The 24,607-nt window shown below is 31.1% G+C and overlaps 2 protein-coding genes across 5 annotated transcripts in view; one reads left to right on the top strand and one right to left on the bottom strand.

Annotated features, from left to right (window-relative positions):
* The window catches only part of LOC136982217 (major facilitator superfamily domain-containing protein 6-like), a 32,095-nt gene extending 12,687 nt beyond the window's left edge, over positions 1-19,408 (top strand). For 2 of the 4 annotated variants that reach the window (XM_067278654.1, XM_067278657.1), the window contains exons 2-7: positions 7,117-7,187; positions 7,429-7,532; positions 7,609-7,714; positions 9,723-11,039; positions 15,653-15,803; positions 19,241-19,408. In XM_067278654.1, coding sequence (XP_067134755.1) covers positions 7,117-7,187; positions 7,429-7,532; positions 7,609-7,714; positions 9,723-11,039; positions 15,653-15,803; positions 19,241-19,304 — 1,813 coding nt within the window. In that variant the 3' untranslated portion in view covers positions 19,305-19,408. Of the gene's footprint in view, positions 1-3,786; positions 3,978-7,116; positions 7,188-7,428; positions 7,533-7,608; positions 7,715-9,722; positions 11,040-15,652; positions 15,804-19,240 lie in introns of those variants that run through there. The other 2 variants (XM_067278656.1, XM_067278655.1) reach the window with 2 other exon arrangements.
* Positions 19,409-22,256: 2,848 nt separating this feature from the next.
* LOC136982199 (major facilitator superfamily domain-containing protein 6-like) lies at positions 22,257-24,607 on the bottom strand. Its single transcript, XM_067278633.1, has 4 exons — positions 24,339-24,607; positions 22,999-24,273; positions 22,369-22,512; positions 22,257-22,294 (listed from the first exon to the last, which is right to left on the bottom strand). The coding sequence occupies exons 1-4, from the start codon at positions 24,400-24,402 to the stop codon at positions 22,257-22,259; spliced, it is 1,521 nt and encodes a 506-aa protein (XP_067134734.1). The 5' UTR covers positions 24,403-24,607.

Genomic DNA, 24,607 nt, shown 5'->3' on the forward strand with positions numbered 1-24,607 from the left:
GGACATAGATTTAGTAAAAATAACAAAAACGTTAATTAAATATCATCAAATAAAAATATAAATCGAATGGTATTGAAGGATAAAACAAATAACAGAGGAACACGTCACACATTATCGACCGACATCACATTAAAAACAAAACATTGTTTTTGAAAGTTGTATTATATTTTTTAAATAATAAAATTTGACAAAGTGTAAAGTTTTTCTATTAGTATACAAAAATTGTAATGGAATGAATTATTTATAACAAATGTTTTGGATTGTAAATATAAAACATGGGCCAATGATCAAGCTGATTTCGTCTGTGATAAGAGTGTTTGACTTATTTTTCTTTATTTTTTGTCTTATTATTTATGATTTGTCAAACAGAATTTTAGTAACACAGAATACCGTTACCTTCAGAACCACTTCTACTTAGTCTCGGGTTCGCGCCTGGTCACGTGAATATTTCTGGGTTTTCTTCCTATGCTAATAAAACAGTATATTATATATAACATATTTATTTTGAACCCATTTGATCCCATTGTATTGTGCTACTCCACATGCCTAACTATTTTGTAGAAATTAATAAATTACGTTTTATTGTATAACGTTTATGTACAGTACACCCGATTTCATTCTTAGGCTAGAACCATACAGTTGTCGAGGCTCGAGGTGCTAATCTGCTTTGATCCCAGAAACTAGAGTCCAAAAACCATTCTTACCTCAAATACAAAGAAGACACCGATTTCTTTTTGCACCCGGATTCAAAGTGACATAGCGTGGTCCTGATATTTACGAATAACGTTCTCACTTCTAACTTCTTTTTAGGCAGAGATTTTATAGAAGCGAATAAATTTGATCTATAATATTTAGTCCATTATAAATTATATGGACGTTTACTACTGCTCTCTGTGCGTTTATCAGCTCATAATTCAATGCTAAAATTTAAAATATAAAAATTAATGCTTGGTTATTAATGTATCATTTTGTAATTACGTAAATAAATTAATTAACCGCTAATTTATAAAGATTTATATTACAAATTAATCTTAATAACTCCAATTTTAGGTGACGTCTAATAAATTTCTTAATAATAATTTTGGGTTATACATTTTCTTTATATGATAAACAAGTAATATCCAATTCATTTTTATATATAAAAAATTACTTAAAAATTGAAAAACATAAAACTAATTTGATTATTTACTTAGACACGTACTGTACTTCGTTCCAGAGCTCACAATGACCCAAAATAAACCAAGGTGACTCAACACTTCCGTTTATAAACTCGAGAATAAATTGTTTATAATGTCAAGTGTGAAAATTATTGCAAGCAATGGAATTCAGTTCGCTAGGATAACTAAGTTACCCTTTAAATTATTTTTGGAGGAACCAAAGGGGCTTGAACTCCCTTTGGTTCTCCCCACAAAGGGGGTACCCAAGGAATTTTAATTATTTTTAATTAAACTGAGCTTGGAACTGGAATTTCGTACTGTCAATTAAATATGCATAGTTTCTGCATGGACACACAACATACGTGTTCTGTGTCAAATGACGATGCTCCTCTGGCGATTTGCATATGTATATACAATATAAATATATGGCGCAAACTAGTCACTGCCATCGCTTTCGACGTGACGTCAGATCAGATTTGTTTATTCACGTGACGGTTTTCCTTCGACAATGTCGCGATGTCACCGCTAGTGATATCACTCGTGACGTGGCTCTAAAGAACCAATGAACATTTCTTCCACTCAAAAAAGTTTGTTTAGAAAATGACGAAAATCATCAATCACAATAGCAATTGCTCATAGCTTTGTGTTACAACCGCTTGCGTGATTTTTATTGGCAATGAATTAATTAAAAATCAATTAACAGTGTCAATAATTTAATGAAATAATAATCAGTCAAAAAAAAAAACCTTTCGACTCGAAATTACAGCTTGTATCAGAAACAAATGGCATACATCTGCCCATGAGCGTCGCACGTCCTAAACCAAGCGTAAATTTCTAAGACCCCTTTTATATAGGCTAAATTTATATGATGTGAAAGCCTTTATCACGTAACACTTGATATTGTAGGTATAGAACTATATCTAGTACTGAATCAACAAGAGCATAGTTTAGGATTTTATGCTTTTAAATTTAATACAAATTGGTAGAAATAGGACCACAATACTTCCAAATTTGCATATATGTAAAACCTATGAACAACGGCTACTGAAAAGACATAAAATGGCCGTTGTTCGGAGGTTATTTTGTATGCCTTTCAAAAAGAAACGTTCCTGAAAAATGGTCGCAATTTAGAGGTTGCCGTTTCTTTCTTATTTATCTGATGCCCTTAAAAAAGCGCGAGGCTTTAAGCTAAAACTTTAAAATCGTAGTGTTTATTTGTTTGTATACGGCAATGCGACAGGTGTGCTACCTGCCGAGGGGGCCGGCCTATATGTAGATGTTACAAACGTGGAAAAAACTAGAAAATTCCACGTGGCTAGCCATAGGCAAGAACCGAACCTACGACCATAGGAAAAATGATTGTTATTTGGGTATTATAAACGTGAAGAAAACACGGAAAACTCCACGTGGCGTGTGTTCTTTTGGCCAAAACTAGCTACCTGTATTCAGTGGTTTTATCCACTCGGCCACTGGTGGGCCAAAAATCGCAATAATATCGATTTTGTGAAATACAGTAGGTATATTATTATGTAGTTTAAAACCGTATTTTCAGAAACATCCTCAATTTATAACACAGTTCAAAGAAACAGGACTCGCTTTACGACGGTTTTCCAACTAGGCCTTAGTCGTAAAAAAACAGGATCTACTGTAGGTGTAGCCTATTTATTACATTCTAAAGGCTTCATTAGAAGTAATACCAGTCTTGAGGGTAATTATAGTCACATATTTATAGTTACATGATGAAATTTTGCCTGGAGAACTCCTTTTCTTCGTAACCTCTTTCAAGTTTTTACCTAAGAAAACAAAATATTAAATTCCTTCCTTATAATATTAACAATTACAGAATATATTTAGGTCATGCTTAAAATATTTTTTACACATGTTAATATAAATTTTTATTGTAAATAATTAAATTAACACGTTATTTATTCACTTTTATAACATAAGCTGAGCTAAATTAAAGATAAAACTTCTATAAAAACAATAAAAGAAGAAAAAAGTTTACAGCAGGTATACAAGTTGTTGCCCTCAACAGCATGACCTTGTAAATTGTTTTTCCTTCTATTATAGATCTATATTAATGTAAAATTAAAAGAAAATATAGTGCGATATAAGGCATACAGCTGTACTTAGCTTCTGTTTTAATGCATAATATAGCACTGAAAATATGTATAATTTCTTCACGACGTCATACATATACTTTGTGTACATATTGAAAATACTACACTCCCAACGACCTGCATTTATAAATTCTATATACATATTTAAAGTATTATAAAAGTATAATACAGTAAAACCTGTAAACGGCGGCCACTAAGTAAGCTTTCCTTCTGAAAAGCGTACAAAATAACCTCTAAATCACGGCCATTTTAAAATCTTTCCGTCAGTGTCCGTCGTTCAGAAGTTATATAAAAAGTTTAAAATTTATTAACATTCTCTTTTATGTTTCCTCGAAGATTTATAATATTTTATATCCCCCAAAAGGGGCCTTATATAATAATAAAATATATGTATATTGTAGTTTAGATTTGTAAAATTTAGTAAAAAAATCTGCAAAAAATAAAACTAAAAATAATTAAATATTTATTAGTAAAGGAAGTAAAATATTCAAAATAAATTTGATTTTTTTAGCTTCACTTCTAAGAAATAATATAGATTATAATATAAAAAATCTTAATGATTGTGTACTAGTTACACTGAATTTTAAAACTGGAAAGACACCTTCCCAACCACTTTTTAACAACTTTTAAACCAACATCAGTTGGCATGTACAAAGAATATCCTGACAAGTTTCCTGTTAAAATGTCACTTTTATAAAAGGTAAGCTTAAAAAAGGAATTTTAAAACCAATTTAAAAGTAATTAATTAAAGTTAAAATACATAAATAACTGAACTTTATTTAGTTAAATATAATTAAGTGTTTAAGGTATGAAACATAAATTTTTCAATTTATTTAATTCTCATTTAATTTAAAAACTATTTTAAAAAGTAAGGGTTGTATAAAGTCGAACCTGTCATAACGGCCAAAGATGGGCAATTTTAAGGAACGTTTCTTTCTAAAATGCGTACAGAAATAACCTCCAAACAACGGTCACATTTTATGTTCCTGTCAGTGGCCGTTGTTGACGGGTTTGACTATATATTAAATCCAGATATTTTATTTCATAAGTGATTTTATATCAAGGAAATATAATAAAAAATATGAAAAATTAAAACATTATATTACAAAGATTATAATGCATGTGAACTTAATTTATTCGTAAGCAAGAATACAGTCCAACCTTCAACAGAGACCACCTACAACGGAGGAAATATTTTCAGGAAGGTTTCTTTTTGAAATGTTTACAAAATAACTTCCAAACATAATCTCCATGTTTTATACTATTGAAATTAAACCTCTGTAACACGTCTAGTTAATCGAAAAAACCTTCGTCCGCAATCAGTATTACATTACGTTTAAACAATGATTCCCTATTGTATTGAAAGTTATAATTAAAAATGTAATCAGGTAGATGATCAATTAACAATTACTATTATTTTAATTATAAGGTGTTTTCTTCTTTAAAAAAAGACATAAAAACCTGTTCGGAATGGAAAAAATCGCCTTAGGGTTTGCTTTGGTTTGGTTTGATGGGATATTGAAACACAAAGGGAATGACCACTAGTGATTTTGTGGATAAAACTACTGAACTTCGATATGTGGTCGTGGGTTCGCGCCTAGCAGACGGACTGGAGTATTCTTACTGTTAATAACATTAAATAGGGTCCAGATTCCAATAGAAAGTCCTCCGGGAGGCACCCTCTTTGCCGCATATCAACAAGCATCAAGTCAAATTGAATAAGGGCCCTATTTAGACACGTGAAGAAAATTCTAAAAACTACACGTGACCACCCCTTTGGTGAGACCCAATCCCACAGTGTTTTACCCACTCTCCCCCTCTTTTAAAACCTCTCTAAAACGATCGCCTGCCAGTGTCTACTGACGGGCGGTTGTCTTAGAGAGGTTTATTGTATATAGTTACAACGCTCCAGTAGATCCGTGATCGAATAAATTACTTAAGAAAGTATTAAAATAAAAAAATAAATTATTAATGTAAAAATTAATGATTAATTAAAAAAAAACGACCAAAAATTTCATTAATGGAATTTTTTTATGATTTATGACGTAGGAATTAATAAACTTCGATAGGACTTGAAGCCATTAAATCATAAATTAATTAATTTCTACTTTTTTTTACAAATATTAATTAAAATTTTATTTTTATATTTTAAATCTGTATTTTATTTAATGTAACGTTTATTAGTTGTGACGGGCTACTGAGAAATAGAGCGTGACAGACAGACACTTAAAAATTATATCGATCTATATGTTCTGTATATTATATTATAACTTACAAAATATAATAAATGATCTAAAATGAAAGTATATTCAAAATTCCTAAGATCATTACAAATTTGAGACATTTGAGATATTTCATACGTACAGACAGATGTACAGGTCATCTTAAATTATTTTTAAGCGATAAATATTTCATAGCATTTTAGTATTAAATTTAAACAATTCTTATATTATTTCACTGATTAAAAAATATATAATTTAAGATGGTCTGTACGTTTGTATGTACGTATGTATGAAATATCGCGAATGTAAATTCCAAATACATTAATTTTATAACTTAAAATGTTAAATGTATATTTTGCAATTAAGGAAAAACAAATAATGAAATAAGTGAAAAAATTATGAATTATTATTTACAAATTATTCACCGTGACAAATTACATATATATATTACAAAATGTTAAATTGTTCATGCTAATTTATCTAGAAATTTTTTCCTTAGTGTTATAATTAGGGCTTAAACGAAGAGAACTTCTTAATTAAGCCCTAATTCACAGATAAATGCCCTCGCCTTCCTGCAAAATTACAAAAAAATTAATTTTAAATTTATAAATTCTATCAATTTCTATTTAAAACATAAAAAACAGTTATTTTTATTACTTATCGTCTCTTTTTTTTACCAAAAAAAAAAAAAATTAAATTTCCGGGCTCTACTCTGTGTTTGAAGGTGTCAAATCAAAACTATGGCCCCCTCTGCAACTGTTTATAATCACCTCCAATATATTACAGTGATATCTCTGTCAGAAACTCTCTAACTCGGACGGGACTTATTAAAATTATCAAGATAGGTAATTGTTACTAGACCCAGATGGGTTCTGGTGACAATTATCTACGTAGATACAAGTGTAACCAGAACCCTTCCCTCTGGATCTAGTTACATTCAACTTCAAGATATTAAATTCCATAATTATTTTTATATAAAATTCTTTTATACCGTCGAACCTCTAAACAACGGCCACTGATGGAAGCAGTAAAAAATGGCCGTTATTTGGAGGTTTTGCATGCATTTCCAAAAGAAACGTACCTGAAAAAAATGGCCGCCGTTTACAGGTGTAGACTCGATTATTATTATTATTATTATTATTTTAAATTTTTATATTTAGTTATTATATTTATAATTTATTTTAATTAATTTCTTTTGTACCGTTCGAACCCCCATTGACGGGAGCATTAAAGAATGGCCGTTATTTGGAGGTTATTTTAATATTAGTCATAAGAATGAATAAATTTAACTGAGAAAATATTAAATAATAAACGTACTTTGCCCCTCATAAATAATAATTAAATTTAAAAATATAATTTAAATAAAAAATCAAAGTAAAAAATTAAAAAATTAAATGAATATAGTTCCTATATAGTTGACTTTTTATAAGGAACATCTTCAGTTAAAATTCCACCCTTTAAACTAACATATTGATGTGAAATCATTAAAAAACAATTCCTTTGTTGTACAGAGAATGAACAGACAAATGATTTATGAAATAAATAAAAATAAAATAAAAGAACATAACCTTGAATGCATTGGTAATTTTCCATGTTGCATATACTTGCATCATTCAGGTTTGGATTATTTCCAAGAGCTTGTTGTAGCTTTCTAGCTAACTTCACTCCCAAACAGCTGTTTCAAACAGGTATTCTTTTAATTTTATATATAACGTATAGGTTTTTAAATATAATACACTAACAAAGCCCATTATCTACTCCCTGTTGACACAACACCCTTCTTTCTCTTACTGCCTGTTTAATATTAAATATTTAATATTATTTTATGTTAAATATTAAAAAAATTGGTTGAAATTATCGCGTAATAATGTTTAATTATTAATTTGTATTGTTATAAAGATGAAGATTTCATTTATAATTTAATATTAGTGATTTATAACATCGTCGTTATCATGGTCGATTTACCTGCAGAAATTACATTAAGCGAAGCTGGTGAAGGCAACGTGGAAATATTGAAGTTGTCTGATGATAAAGTAGGTTCATTTAATTATATTTTATTTAATGTTTTTTTTTTTGTTTTTTAGATAATTATACAGTTTATCGTTATAGAAACTCGATGGAAATATGAACGAAACTCCTCCTATAAAAAGAAAGTTTCATTATATAAATTTAAAGTTGCTACCTTTAAAAATGCATTTTTTGTTCCTGTTTGCAGGTAAGATTCGTGTGTTTTTTTTAAAGTTTATAAACATTTTTTGAATGAAATATTTAATGGTGTGATTCTGTTAATAACATATGAAAATGTGTTGTTATTTATTCATTTTAGTTTATTGCTCTTGGCACATCAGTTAAACTGCGCCACGCATCGGTATAGAAGTAAATAAATAGATGTCTCTCACTGCACACATCTCAATTAGACACGGGTTCAGCCCCTTTTACTTTTCTGGTTGTTATATATAACAGAAGGAAAGTATGGTGATCGGTCAAAAAATCTACTCCAGATTTTTATATTTTTGGGCTTAGGACACCTTGAAACGTCGAGAAATGAAAAAAAAAAAAAAAAAAAAAAAAAATTCAAAGGTTTTTCTGTATGTTAGGGTGGAGGCACGATTTTGTTCGCCATATTTAAGCTTTTTGCCATTTTATAATAATTAATAATATAAAAAATGGTTTTTAATTTAAAAATCTCGTAACAGATGGCGCCACACTTAATTTTAAATTTGGCCGGGAAAGTTATGCAACTCGTTGCTGGCGATTTTTTATCGGTTTTTTGTATGATTTACGAGTAATGTGTAGAGTACTTCCCCATAATTATTTTTTATAATTTTGGTTTATTTTGTTCTTTCTTCCTTTGTTCTTCAATTCTTGCTCCAAATACCAGTTCAGATATTTTCTCCACAAACCAGAACCATTGCAGTTGTCTATATTATATATTTAAGTTATTTTCACATGGTATCATTTGTTCTGTTAATTCTTCAAAGTAGCCAAGTGTTGAACTGCAATTTGAAAAAATTGTAGACCTATAGTCGTCCGTCCGTCCGTCTTTCCTTAATCTCAAGAACGGAGTTAGATAGATGAAAGACGAGACCAGATATGGAAACCTTAGTGGCAAGAGGCCCTAATTAATTATACAGGAACATCCAATGAAAACTGGAAGTGACGTTATTTCAATTCAAATTTTTCCCTGTAAGGTCGATAACCGTGAAGACACTATTGTCAAAGGGAAAGTATGATGTACAGGGGCAAGTCACTACTAATTTGAGGCGAAGAGCATATATTTTACTATTCCTCTCATAAATTTTTAATCTTTTCTTCGTATTCATCTGAAAATCTTCCATTCTTGACAATTCTTGGAAATGCAAACCCGAGAATTTTTTCATGGAGATCCTTTAAAGATATTGTGGGCCAATCCCTCACCAGCATTGGGGCCCTGACCCCAATGCCGGTGAGGGATTGGGGTCAGGGTTATGGTGGGTAGAAAAAGGCCTTCTTAGAGCCTTTTGGTATTCTAAGATTTAATATAGTCTGTATTTTTCACAGGATTCTTAGAGGGTTTATGAATGTGCAAAAAAAGACAGACATTCTACTTTACACGTAAGATTTATAATTGTTGAAAAAGATTTATTAATTTAGTATTTTCAATCTTAAGGCCCGTGTTCCCAACCTAGAAATCAGTTAAGAGTCAGACTTTAAAATAATGCAAGGGCTTTTCGTTGATCATATTTTAGTGCCATCATTAACTTTATAAACATGTATGTTAGTATTAGCATCATTAATTAAATCAAAATCTGTATCTTATCAGCCGATCTTTAACCAGTTTCTTATGTGTTTACACGTTACAGTAAACACTACGTAGAACCATTTACTTTATTTCTCTCGTGATTATTATTTTAATTATCCCAAATAAACCGTATAATTTCTCTAAAGAATTTGCATTTTTTACCATCTACACTCTTATATAAATTAGCCCAACATTGACAGAGTGGACAAAACTACTGAATACTGGAGTCGGTCGTGGATTCGCACCTCTCCAACGTGGAGGTTTCCGGGTTTTCTTCATTTTGTAACGCCTAAATAGGAGGCCAGTTTCTGTAGAAAGTCCCCCCAGGAGGCATCCCCTACGGTAGATTGTCCACGTGTCGCGTTGTCGTATACAAATACTGTAATAAAATTCTCTCCCCCATTTGTTACTTGTAATTAATCGAGAATTTTTATCATTTCAGGTATCGCATGCATCGTTCCTTACTTACCTCTTTATGGAAAGCAATTAGGAATATCAGCTACGGGTATTGGAATTATTTATTCTGTCATACCATGTTTTTCACTAGCAACCAAACCACTTTTTGGTTGGTTAGCCGATCGATTTAAAAAAGAAAAAGTCCTCTTCGCCATCCTTATATTTACAGTTATTATATTTTATATATCTTTAATATTTATACCACCGTTGAGACGTAACAACACCATAACACTAGAACAAGGCTGTGATATATACACTCCTACATTGGACTATCCTAACATGACGTGCTCATCAGATTTCAACAAAACGTTAACATGCTCCAAGAAATGTGTGGATTGTGCCATCAATGATGTTGGGAACATCACTTGCGAAGAATCATCAAATGAGAATACGTTAAACGTAACTTTGATTACGTTAAATCATCGAAGTACCTTCAATTTATCTGAAGTAAGCATTGATTGTGTGTCGAATCACACTTCCCATTGTGAAATTGTGTGTGATTGTGACGAAAGGTGCTGCCAAGGGGATAAGGAATATGAAACCAATCAGTTCTGGTTATTTTTCCTTGCAAATGTTTTTGCAGGAGTAGGAAGACGTACTTTACACAGTCTGACAGATGCTTTATGTTACGATATGTTAGATGGTAAGACTGGAAATTACGGTAAACAGAGGTTGTGGGGTTCTGTAGGAAGGAGCGTATCTCCGGTGTTAACGGGATATCTTCTTGATGTAACCACGTCTAACAACGAGAAAAATTATTCTGTAGCTATATACGTTATGGCAACTTTCCTTGTAATTGACATCATTGCCATTATGAGATTGGATTTGAAATCAAATAAGAAACAAACCTCAAAAACAATATGTAAAGACGTTTGTTCGTCGTACTCGGAACTAAGAAATGTCGTTTTTGGAGTCGCAGTGTGCATGAATGGCATTTTGAGTGGATTATATTTTGTCTATTTCTTCTGGTTTCTAAGCGAAATCGGCGCTACAGGCCTTTTAATAGGTCTCAGTGTACTTATAAGGCTCGTAACGGAAGTTCCTTGCTTTTTCTACGCTGGAAAAATAATCAATAAAATCGGCCATTTTAATTCGGTTATCATCGCCTTTGTAGCATTCTCCGTTCGATTTTTTGCTTATGTTTACATATACAATCCCTGGATAGTACTTCCCGTTGAGTTTACACACGGATTAACTTTTGGTATATTCTACGCTTCTATGACGTCGTTCGCAAAAAAATCTGCGATCCCTGGAACCGAAGCCACCGTACAAGGTGTACTAGGAGCTCTTTTTGATGGTTTAGGTAAGTTGAATATGGCTTTTCCTTTAAATACCTAACTTTACGATTTGTTGTTTAACCTATTTACTCGACTAAATACAAAGTGCCAAGTGGTTTTAGGCCAAACGGAAATGCCAAATATTTCCTACTGGCAAGTACCCAATAATCAATCACTCGTCTATTTACATATTATAATTTATTCTAGATTTAGACATTCCATTGTATTTAAAACAACGCCTAAGAATTTATTATAATATATTTAGTAGTTTCTATATATATAAAGCCCCAGTTTACGAGCTTATAAAAAAATTAAAATTCGATTTACGACGGCTCGTTTAACGACTGTTTCTCATGTATTGTATACTATAACTGAATTATCTATCGTATGCATATAAATGCACGAGCAAGAACAATATGCCAAATTTTTCGCATGTTACGAGTCATGAAAACTGAGCAAGGACATGAAAATGATACCTGAACAAGTCTGGAATTGTACCACGTGGTACAAACTCGTTCAGTACGATCATTAACTGAACGAGTACATATCACGTGACATTCTCGACATGCTCGTGTTGCTAATCACAAAAGCCTGTACTCGATTGTATTAACCAGTTGTATTAATATAAATAATTTAATTAAATCAAAGGCTGAAAGTCACTATAAATTCCCTACTTAAACTTTCAATGTAATTAACAGAATTATCATTTAAAATCATGCTTATATTTACAATTTTCTTTCCAATTTCTATGTTAAATTGTTAATACTTTGTCCAAACTTATATCATATCTTAAATATAAAAGTTTTAAAATAACTGGATAGACATAAAACTAAGCAAAAAGATTTATATAATGTCAGCGAATCGCTATAGTTGAATAGTGCCAACATGTCTAAAATTAGTACAAGTTCTTCTCGATAAAATTTATGTGACAGTTCTTTAATGTTTGGAAACGTATAATTAGGAATGTTGCCATCAGTTGTGACGGAGAAACAGGTGAATGGCCCTACATTCAGTTGAATGATGTATATTAGTATTCAGTCATTTGAATGGAAGATAATTGAGGGTCATTCCAATGATTCACTAGTATCTTTTTCCTACTTTGTATGAGGGATATTGATGCTATTAAGGTCGAGGGAAGTCATGTGTCGTATCTCGAGTGGGCTCAGACTTAATGAAGATGGTACACGTTATCATCATTTACAATTTTATGAAACTCATTCGATAATAATTAAAAATACAGAAAGTATTATAACAAAATTTTATAACAGATGGCGCCACACACAATTTTATTTATTATATTGTAATTAAAAATATAAAAGTTATTTTCTAAATAAAATTTCATATCATCAATAACCGGGAAAGTTACTCAACTCGTTGCTGGATTTCTTAGCTTTAAATTGAAAAAATGTCCCCCCAAAAAAACTTATAAAATTCTTTAGTTTGCAATTCGAACTTCTCACCAAAGACTTTTTCTTCTGAAATATTTATTTAAAACAGAAACCCTTTTAATTTACTTAATTAAATAGTTAAAGTGAAATATTAAATGAATAAATTATTTTTAATTGTGTGAGAGTATTATATTATTCATAATAGAATTTTAAAAACGGTTTAAAACCATAAAAGATGAAAATTTTTAATGTGGATTACAACATCATTTTAGCTTTAAGCTTCTTAGAAATTGCTATGATTTAGTCGAAAGAGGGAATTTTACAGATTTCAATGACTTATTCGAAGAACCTTTCGGTTATGAAACTCATTCAATGGTTTGGTTGATGGGATAAGGCAATGCAACATACAGTGCCACTCCCAAGAGAATTTTCTGTGGAAACTCACTGAAATACAGGTGAGTTTCCACAGAATTTATTTATGAGAGGAATAGAGGAAAGACAGATAACTTCAAACTAGCATAGAGAATTTTTAAAAGATTTTTAACGAATTAATTAAGAAATTTGTATTCTCATAAAACCATCTTTTTGATTTTGTTATAATTAAAAATATAATATTAGTTCAATAACAATGAGACTTTCACAATGCATTGTTTATATCTTGATCGTGATTAACTATTTTTTTCTTCAGATCTTGTTTTTATATATTTTTTAAATATTTGCTTAGGAAACAAACATAAATGAGCAATTATTTATTGTGACATCGTCACAATGCCTGGCTGCAATTTTAAATCATATTATTTAATTTAAAATATATGCTCTCCACCTCAAATTAGTAGTGACTTGGCCCTGTACATTATATTTTCCCTTTGACAATAGAGTCGTGTCGGTTATCGAACCTTTCAGGGAGAAAGTTTGAATTGAAATAACGTCACTTCCGGTTTGTATCGGCTGTTCACATATAGTTAATCGGGGCCTCCTGCCACTAAGATTTCCATATCTGATCTCGTATTTCATCTATCTAACTGTATTCTATCTTTGAATACCAAAATGCAGGCTCTAAGAAGGCCTTTTTTCTACCCATCACAAGTTCGGTCAGGCCCACAATGATGGTGAGGGATTGGCCCACAATATCTTGGAAGGACCTCCATGAAAAAATTATTTCCAAGTATTTACATAATAAAGTACAGAAAATGGAAATTATTTTTTTAAGTTGTGTGTAGAAAATGATGTCACATAAATGACTCCTATTTTTCTTTTCTTCTTCGTACGGTATTTTCCGGAACAGCTCCTAACGTGATTTTCTCCAGTGCTTAAAATTCATTTTGAATATTGCTTTTAAGTTGCTGGATAATAATAGGTTTATTGATATACACGCGATTCTTCAGACATCGCAAAAGAGTGGTGCTGTAACTCTTTGCACTAGAACAATGGAGTTCTGATTTTGGTAATAACATTTTTCAAACAGCTAGACAACAGAACTTTACAGTCTGTAAACGCGTACTGAATTAATATTAAAATAAACAAAATTATATTCTAGTGTTTTTAATTAGAAAAGAATTTTGGCACATTCAGAGAGCTTAAAAAAATAAATAAATACAGGGTGTCCCACTCGGAGTTAACCCTTTAAAATTGCGAATAATATCGGGACGTAGACGTAAAGGCAAGCTGTAAAAAACTGAAATACCTTATTTAACTACTATTTATTAAACCGTGCGGTACTTGTTTTGCAACTTGAACACCAACTATATAGTGTATTCACTCGGACACATTGCAAATTTCATCATTAATTTTTACTCAGTTGATACGCGTACTAAATGCTTGTACACGTTTCGGGCTGTTCACGCCCCTCCTCAACTAAAATACAAGTACAGGTATACCTCACCTTACGTCGGTAATTGGTTCCAGGAGAGGCGACGTAAGTCGAATTTACTTGTGTAGTTACGACGTAAGTCGAAACTACGGTGAAAAACGCCAATAATGAGCACTTAAAGACCGCTAAATAAGACAACACAGAAACACAGATGTTTTCATGTTTCGTTCTCCAGGATTTATGATGATTATATTAACATTTACTGTAAATGTACATATTTTAATATAATTTTATGTGATTTAACGCTTTTCTAGTGATATTACGACTTCAATATTTGTGGCGGACGGATGTAAAGTCGAAACTTCTCTATACATTCGACTTATACCGTTAATCAATTCTCGTCAATAAAATGACTTAAACTTGATTTTTATTTTAAACCTTTTTATACAAATAAAAAGGTTATGCTGTATAGAACATATTTTCAAAACACAGATCTTTGTAAACTTAAAACTGTTTAAAACTTCTCTATACATTCGACTTATACCGTAGGTATGTTGTTGTAGATTTATGGAATTGTCATCGGAAATTAATTTAACGCGATAATTAATGTCTAATTCTCCATCAGATAACAAGAATTGATTAACGGTATAAGTCGAATGTATAGAGAAGTTTTAAACAGTTTTAAGTTTACAAAGATCTGTGTTTTGAAGGTATGTTCTATACCTTTTTATTTATATATTTCAATTTGTGTAACTAGTGTATACTTGTACTTTAGTTGGCTGAGGAGGGGCGTGAACAGTCCGAAACGTGTACAAGCATTTAGTACGCGTATCAACTGAGTAAAAATTAATGATGAAATTTGTCATGTGCCCGAGTGAATACACTATATAGTTGGTGTTCAAGTTACCTTATTTAACGTCAAACAAATCCACGTTGCAAATGATTTTGAAAGTCGCCTCTCCCAACGTCTACTAGGCCCAACAGTGGCCAAGAGGATAAAACCACTAAACACTAGTAGTTGGTCGTGGGTTCGCGCCTCACCAACATGGTTGGAGTTTTCCAGGTTTTATTCATGTTTGTAACACCTAAATAGGGCGAGTTTTCTGTAGAAAATCCTTTCAGGAATCATCCCCCTTCGCAGATCGTCCAGGTGCTGCTTTACCGTAATTAAATAAACTAATCAAACACTACGCTCTATATTCAGTAATGTCTTCCACTGCATGACACTGTCCATGAAAGTAATTTCACGCTGGATGTTTTCTTTCAGTTGTCCGATAATGCTAGTTTTGTTTGCATAAACCTTACTTTTTAAATGTCCTCATAGAAAAATAATCTGGTGGACTTAATGATAATTAATGACAATAACTATAATATTATTTGTGATTTAAGTTATCGTAAGGAAAAACACGTGTATTATTTATTTTTTAAATTTTTTCTCTAGGTATGGCTATAGGAAATATTCTTGGAGGATTAGGATTTGATTATTATGGTGCAAGGACTACTTTTTTGGCTGCTAGTATAACTTCTGCAATTAGTGCTATAACAATGTTTATATTTCATAGATATAGCATGTACAAAAATACAATCACCAGGTAAGCTTATAAAATACAACATAATTCTGTAGGTAAGTTTAAGTGTATGATTTCTGCACACCATAAAAATTTAAATTATTATTTTTACTTTCCCGACTGTTATATAGGCTATAACAGAGAGAAAGTTTTTCGAAAATCTCTGAAATTTGACAGGGAGGTTTGTTTATTAGGGGGATTGATGCTATTAAATTTTGGTGGTTAAGAGATAAAGCGAGTTGTGTCATATTTTCAGTAGGGTCTGACTTAATGAAGATTTTGTTTGTTATTTGCATTTACAATTTTTTTTTAAAACCCATCCCCACTCTCAAAATTAAGCATTTTGCCATTTTAATAGGTAGAAATGTAAAAATTTTTAAAATAAAATATGATAACAGATGGCTCTTCCAAAATTTTAAATGTTGCCGGGAAAGTTAAGTAACTCGTTGCTGACTTTTTTTTTCTATTTTTTAAAAACTATGTGTAAAACTACGATAATTTTTCAGTGACTTTATTAAATAAATATTATTTTCTGATATAGAAAAACATACAAGTGTAGAGTATACTATAGTAATACTACTAATACTACACAATACTAGTGTTAGTAGTATAGTCCGTGTCCACGCAGCGATAGAGTAGACATGAATTAGTCTGAACAGGATGTGTCTACGTCCGATGAAAGGGACGGAAGAAGACATGCGATTAACATGTGAGTAACGCTAGAATTAAGAGTATGTAATACAATTGTAAAATTATTCATGACAAAGATGGCATAAAAACTTTTATAAAAATACAAAACAACTGAAAGAGGTCAAATCTATGTCTCAACTCCCAGAGGAAGTGTAGCCACATGTCTCCTTCCATCCCTTTCATTTGTCAGTCTTCCAGTTCATGTCTACTCTTTCACTTCTCGGACTATAGTATACTAGTGTTTACTGGTATACCAGTTTAGTTAGTACTGTTAATAGTTTAGTAGTACCAGTTTACTAGGTACTAGTATACTAGTTAGTATACAGAACTCGCTTTACGACTGAAATACAGAATGTAGTAAGACATGTATTTCTATGCCAATATATACTTCAAAACTGATTTTATAAAACTTAAGATTAAATTAGGGCTTACTTTATGACAGATTTCTAAGAGTAAGTTTTAAATTATAGAAGTAATTTTATTAAAAATTATTCTTGAACTAGAATATTATATTACAGTATTAATATACTGCATCACTAATCATAGTTTTTATACCATATAATAGCGTAAATTTGTGCAAATTAGAAAGGAAGAACTATAGTTTTAGGCATTTGAACTTTGACCTTTGCCCCCGACACGAATTCAGTTTTATGGGTATTTTGGACATTTGGGGACAGATTCCTGCATTACAGTGTCCGGGAAAGCCGTCTTTTCCTCTATTATTCCGACTCTGAGCTTTGACCTTCGCTTCCGTTTGGGCAGTTTTTTTTGTAGTGTCTGGATACCTTTTAGATAACTCTTGGATTGCAAGGAAATCGGCCCCTCGCGAGATTATGTAAATTAGGTTCCTCGTAAAGTAGCCTTTTTCCGGCTCTAACCTTTGACCTTTCGGTCGGTTTTGGGCAGATTTTAGGTAGTGTTTGAGCGCCTTTAGACATGCCTAGATTGTAAGGAAAAGTGTCCCCAGTGAGATTATGCAAATTAGGCGGTTCCGAAATAGGCGTTTTCCCCTCGTATTCCGGCTTTAGCCTCTGCCCTCTGGCATGGGACGGAAGAGTCTTCGTCGTCGCAGAAGCTTATAGAAATGTTTACTTGTCCAGTTTTTCCTTATATATCTGTTAATTAAGAGTACTAATTTAGCCTATATGAAAGTGGAATAATTTATAGTAATTATACAGGAATTTTTTAATGTAAAATTTTAAAATCTATTAAAAAAATTAAAATATTAATAATGGTTAACTATACTTAAACCATTAAAGTTTCCTATTGGCTTTACAAGAAAATTAGACAGAATCGTGGCTCAATAGATGATTTGTGTAAAAATTTTATAATAATAGACGAATTGTATGGAAATTAGATTCAATAGAAAGTTCAATACACTTACTGATTTTTATATTGATCTTTATAAAAGAATTGCCCACGTAATTCCAATAACATTTCCTTGTTGATTTATATAAGAACCTAACAAAGACAGAAATATTTAATGTTTTCAATTAAAAATATTTTAATGAATATTATTAATGAACATGTATAAATGCATGAAAATATACATTTATCGCTAAATCTTTCGAACTTATAACCTTCGGTTGGGTTGACATTACAAATCGTTAGCATATCAATACAAGTAAGCAATTAATTTCTGCTTCATTAACAAAGAATTGATACTTAATAGTGGTTAAGACAGTTAATCTATAGTTTTTTAAGTAGTTGTTAACAATATGATGTAGCCTACATCCCCTAACATAATAGAATTGCCTATTTAACATGCGAGACTTACTGTATATCATCGAGTGTTTTCCTCGTGAGTACAGACAATGCATCTGTTATTAGTTAAATCTCTTCTATCAATTAAGTGATCGACATTTCTAACAATGACGTTTATTGTCTTTGTTTTTTTCTGATTGTTTGTACAAAAGATATTTGTTCTCAAATTAGAGAACAAGTGCTTTTTGTACAGAGTTCTATAGTTTTAATTCTCATCCAAAAAAAAAAAAAAAGGCAAAAGTGTGATTTCTTCATACCTTTTCGAATTTTTTTTTCATATTTTCAGTAGTCTATTGTTGTTATTTTATTACTTTTCCGGCTGTTATCTATACATAACAAGAGAAAGTTTGGAATCGTGTCGAATTTGATCCTCTGGGTTTTTTGCAAAGCTCCATGTTTCGAGACCTTCGAAGCCAAAAAAGGAAAAGCATTTCATGGATATGGTTATGTTTTGGGTGTGTGTTGGAATCTATTTCAGTTAATATCTCAGTATGGGGTAAAGAATATAGAACGAAATTTGGCTTAGTAGCTTGTGTTTAAGGAGCATTGATGCTATTAAATTTTAATGATTGAAGGTTGAGAGGGTGAAGAGATAGAGGATGGCTATATCATTAAGTTTGCCCCACGTGTCATATCTCGCGTGGGGCAAACTTAATGAAGACTATACCCGTTATTATTGATAGTATTTATGATTTTTTTAAAAAAATAAAACTCATTGCTACCCTGAAAATTAAGTATTTTCCATTCTATAATAATTAATAATATAAAAAAAAAATTTTATAACAAAATCTCAAAATAGATGGCACCACGCACAATTTTATTTATTATTATTAATAATATAAAAGTTATTTTTTAAATAAAATCTATTATAGCCAGGAAAGTTGCATAACTAGTTGCTGAAATTTTTTTTGTAAATATTGTATTTATAATAATGTTGTTATTATAACTGACAATACGTTGTTTTAACAAAAAATTATTATTAAATTATTTTTAAATTTTTTATTTAGGAAGAATACAAAATTACAAAATGGAGACGTTTCTCTACAACCTGAAGAAGAAAATATGCTATGAACAAATTACTTACTAGTGTAAATTATTAAATATAGAATAATAATTGTCTAATTCACAAGAAATTTTTCACTTATTTATGCAATAAAAAAATTAATTTGTAAGAATTTATTCCGTATTCGATGATCCTATACTTCACTAAATTACAAAGAATTGACATATTTAGATTTAATTATAATTAATAAACTTAAATATAACATAACATAACGCATCTCGAACAACTTTACCTTCGAACGTTCCAGAGTTCGAACGAAGCTTCTACGTTCGAATTGCGCGCGTAGTGAAAAAATGAACACGGTTCTTAAACGCCAGCTGTTGTATACGAAATATAATTTTTTTTTCGCTTTAATTTTAGTGTCTGGTTATATATTAAACCCATAACTTATTAACTATGGCGTCCAACTTTGCAGGAATGTAACCAGAAATTTCTGGGAGTATCTATCCCAGACATGTCAGGCCCCGTTCTTCACTACCCAGCCGCTCCTATCATGGGCCTGGCCTAATACATAATGGGCATGAAAGAAACCCACTTATTACCCTCTTTTTTCATGTCCATTTTCGTGTTTTTGACTTATGTCCGCAAGGGAATTATAGAAATGGTTTCTTCGGGTTACAAAAAAAATAACATAGTTTACACATATTTGTTTACATTAATTACGGTAAAGAATAATCAAATTTAACTTTCCTCGTTTTCAATCAAATGATACAAAAGTCCAGAAATAAATATGAAATTCATAAATTAATAAAACAGAAATGTTTCATTGTTAGGGGCATTGTTAGCTTCACGTCATTACGCTTCTATTGTTACAATACGAGGACACGTGACATTATTTAAAATTCATTTTTATATCTACATATATAGTTTTATAGAAAAATATTATAATTGCAATATCTCTTCTTTTTTATTTTCAATTATTTAAATATTTTTATTGAAAGATTATTATTATTTTAATGTAATTCGTCTTTCTATGCAAATTACTATGCTAATTCAGATTGTATTTGCATTTCTTATTGTAAATCTAAAATTAGAAATATGAAAAGATCCTACAAACCTGGAGCCTCAAATCTAAAAAATCCTATTGATATTTTTAGCATCCCTTACGAATTGGCAGTGACCAGTTTCATCAAACTATAGAGGTAACAAATTCAAATTCTACAAATGATTCAAAATCACACGAGTAAAATCCTGATTCCCTCGAATCATAATGAAGGTCCTATCACTCCTACGTCTACGCGTGATAGGAGAGTTAGGAATTATAATTTGAAGAATAGAGGCCTTTATAAGGGGTACTATAAGGGTAACGTGAGTGACAAAAACAGACCAAGTTTTAATGTTCTCTATTATTTCTATTCAACTGGTGACATAAAAACCAAAAGATAGCGACCATAACTGTTGTGTTTGCTGGCTGTTCCGGGTATTTTCACTAACAGGTCGAGCATATAATTAAAAAGACAGGAAGACAATATGTTCGAAGAATTCGATATAAACAGTTTGAGTGTGCAAATGATAGTGACAATTTTAATGAAGAGCTTATCTGTCATTTGTAAGCAAAATTAATAAAAAGCCAATTCTTTTAGACATATAGATATATTTTTGTAATGGCTTTCATGGTAACATATTTAACTAATTCGTTCTTTAAACTATAGTACGCGCTTTTTTCTTGATATATACTGTCTGAAAATGGGGTGCTTCTTACACGCCGGTAAATACGGTATTATTTTGTTAAAAATCGAAGTTACATACGCAATTTTACTTGCATTATTGTGCTATTTGTATTACCACTCACATAAATGAGTGTTTGAAATTAACAATCGCTACAACAGCTTATGTTAAGTAAATATCTAATTATAAATTATTTATATTAAATTATTGGGCTGCAATTTGAAATACAGTGGAACCTCGGTATACGACCTTAATCCGTTCCTGATGTTTGGACTTATACCGAATTGGACGTATTCTAAAGCAGACGTATACCGAGGTACCACTGTATGTGTAAACCTATAAATTCCTACTGTCGTTCGTTGTCTGTCTTTCCTTAATCTCGCGAACTTAATTAAATAAATGAAAATTGAGACCGTATACAGAAAGCTTAGCGGCCGAATGTCCCGATTAACTTTATACGAACTTCCGCTCTGGACCGGAAGACACACGATTGTAAAATTAAAATTTGATTAAAAATTGCTGCTCGGCGTTGTGACGGTGTCACGATAACATACAACAGATTTATTTGTTATCGAAACACAGCATTAACTTTACAAAAGGAAGATCAGTGTTGAAATCGTGCACAGAACACAGTTTATGTCTTCATATAATGATACTTCCTCTACTATAGCCAGTTGGCATCATTATTTTTCTTTAATAAATTTGAAAATTTGTCACTTTAATTCATCTGTCAGCACACTTAAAACGATGATTACTACTGTAAACAATTGCTTTCAATTTAATTTGCAGTGTGTAAGGAATAGGATGTCAAAGTTTATATCTTCTATAATCAATAACAGTTTTTAATAATGTTTTTCTTCGTCGTATCAGAGTGACTAATCAATAAATTGTATATAATATTCGCTTTAAACTATTGGCATTTAGAAGCCAATAATTTAAACTTACTTGAAACACGTTGCTAATTTTGAAATTTATTTATTAATTAACATTATATTTAAATCAATAATATACGATTAAACCTATGAACAACGGCCACTGATGAGAATCAATGGTCGTTGTTCAGAGGTTTAACTGTAGGGCGATTAGACGTGGTCATTTATTAGAGGTTCGATTTTATGTCATTGTTTTAAAATGCTCGTTAATTTAAAAAAATTAATTAGTTGTGTAAAATGCAAAAAGAACTATTGAAATAATTATTTTTTATAATTAAACTTTTATTTTTACAGTTAAAATAAAGCAAAATATATTAATTTATTCTACATATAAAACAGATATTCAATTGTTATTTGAATTTACGTCACAACGTTTTCTTTGACTCGTGCAGAAGATCCTAAAGAAGAAATTAAATAATAATAATAAATTGTAGAAATTTTTAAAAGTTTATGTAAATAAAATTGAACTCGCCATTTTTTCTCCTTGAAAGTATCCAGCTTCCTGATTTATACACAACTGTGCAGGCAGCTGAGAAGCATCCAACAAACATAAAAGTTTTCCTCTCTCCGTAATAATCGAACCCTATACCTCCTAAACAACTCCCCACTCCAACACCTAAAATTAAACTAAAATTACCCCTGCATACTTTAAATGACTTAAAACACTTTAATTTAATAAAATGTATGAACCGAATGGCAATTTTCAGTTTTTAAACGTGATTTTAGACTGTTACTAGTGAGTTATTACGTCAATTTAACGTCATTTCGTGTCAGTAGCGTAACTAGAACCTGAATTGGAACGTACAAATTTACATTCACCCCTTTTACTAATGTGGATGTAGCAACTAGCACTGTTGATAAACTCTTATACATGTGTATAAATGGTTTTATCACATTCAAATCTTTCTCCTGTTTCTTACTTCTTCATTTGTTTATTTACAAAGGTAAAGGGCTCTTCCTGATTACGCTACTGATTTTTAGAGGAGTGATATCAAATCACTCTATCCTAACACAAGAAGCCTTGTTGCACTACTGATTTAATTTTTTAAAGCATTTTTAAATTTGCCTTTCGGTTCATCATTTTCGATTGAATTTTACTTACCCAATCCATGAAAAGCTGAACCTACAACTGTCTGTAAAGTAGCTTCTGTGCCAACAGGGGCATTACGTTTCGCATATGATGTAGCAGTAGCATAAAACAGTCCAAAGGAGGGACCTTGACTTAATTCGATTACAATTACCCACCAAGGATTAAACAAAAACGATAAGGACAGAAACCAAATAGAAAATGCAACAAACGTTAAGCAGATGGAATTATCTTCGCCAATTCTTTTAATTATCCATCCAGAATAGAGCATACAAGGCAATTCTGCTAATAGGCACTGCGTTGTTATAGTTAATCCCATTAACAAATTATCTGCACCTAAACCCTTTAAAAACCAATTGGTATAATTCCACTGAATGGCCGATAGACAACCTACAAGAAACACAGCGAATACGAAGAAAACAATACTAGGATCTTTGAACAATACACCAACATTTTTAACAATATTATCCGAAGATGGGGTCTTTTGAAGTACTGTCTGCGTGACGGCTGCGAAATCACACGTCATTAAAGCAAGCATTAAGAAAAAACAGCACGAATAATCAATGTATTCACTGTTATAAACATTGAATAAATCGATTAGATAACCTGAAAGGACGGCACCTAACCCATAGCTTATGGTACCCCATATTCGCTGATTGCCATATTGATACAATTTTTCTTTTAATGATTGATAACAAGCAGCATCAGATAGGGAAATAAGTACATTAGTCATTATAAGGGAGAGGATCGTTAACAGAAGTAAAAGCCAAAACTGCTTTGACTTGTATATACTTTCCATTGATTGAACAGGACATGAACAAGTCATATTTGTTCTGAAAACGCAAGAACTGTTTAAATTTGGGGCGAAAGTATCATAATTTAGTTCCCCTGCACGTAAGGTTGTTGAAATATTAAGGCAATTATAAGGCTTTACCGTAATATTATAAGGTAAGGAACATTGACAACCCTTAAAGCATTTCAAATTAGAATGAAATGCAAGGTTGTTTGATAAGACATACCTTTCCTCTTCTGTACATAAGAATGTAAATTTTTGAATGCCCACGTCTCTAGAGGGAATATAATTAATAAGAAAATAACTAGGTGTTTGAATTAGAATTAATAATAATATAATAGATTTAAGTTTTTTAAGACGGTCAGACAACCAACCGAATATAGGACATACAAACATAGACGTGAAAGGTACAATTGTATAAATGAGACCTATCGCTGTTGCACTTATTCCTAGTTGTTTAGCCACCAATGGAAGATATGGAAGAATTGTAGAAATTGCTATTAAAAATTCGTAAAATAAATTAAGTAATTTGTTAATTTAGTAATTTACAAACAAATCTTACCTGCAAAAAACATGAAATAATGGATTTTCATTGGTAAAAGTTGTAAATTAACCTTACAATCCATACTGTTCGTGTGTCGAACGTTACTCAAGTGTTTGATAATTGATATAGATCTATACGTAATAAACTATTTTATATTGATATTTAGTAAACATTCATCTTATTAAAGGAGAAATTTCACAAAAACATCCTACGTATATGCTTAAATAATTGATATTAATACTTAAAATAACAATGCAAATCACCTTTGTAAAGTCGAATTGCCTCGA

The sequence above is a fragment of the Centruroides vittatus genome, unplaced genomic scaffold, assembly GCF_030686945.1.
Source record: "Centruroides vittatus isolate TY-2023 unplaced genomic scaffold, ASM3068694v2 contig_817, whole genome shotgun sequence".
Lineage (NCBI taxonomy): Eukaryota > Metazoa > Arthropoda > Arachnida > Scorpiones > Buthidae > Centruroides > Centruroides vittatus.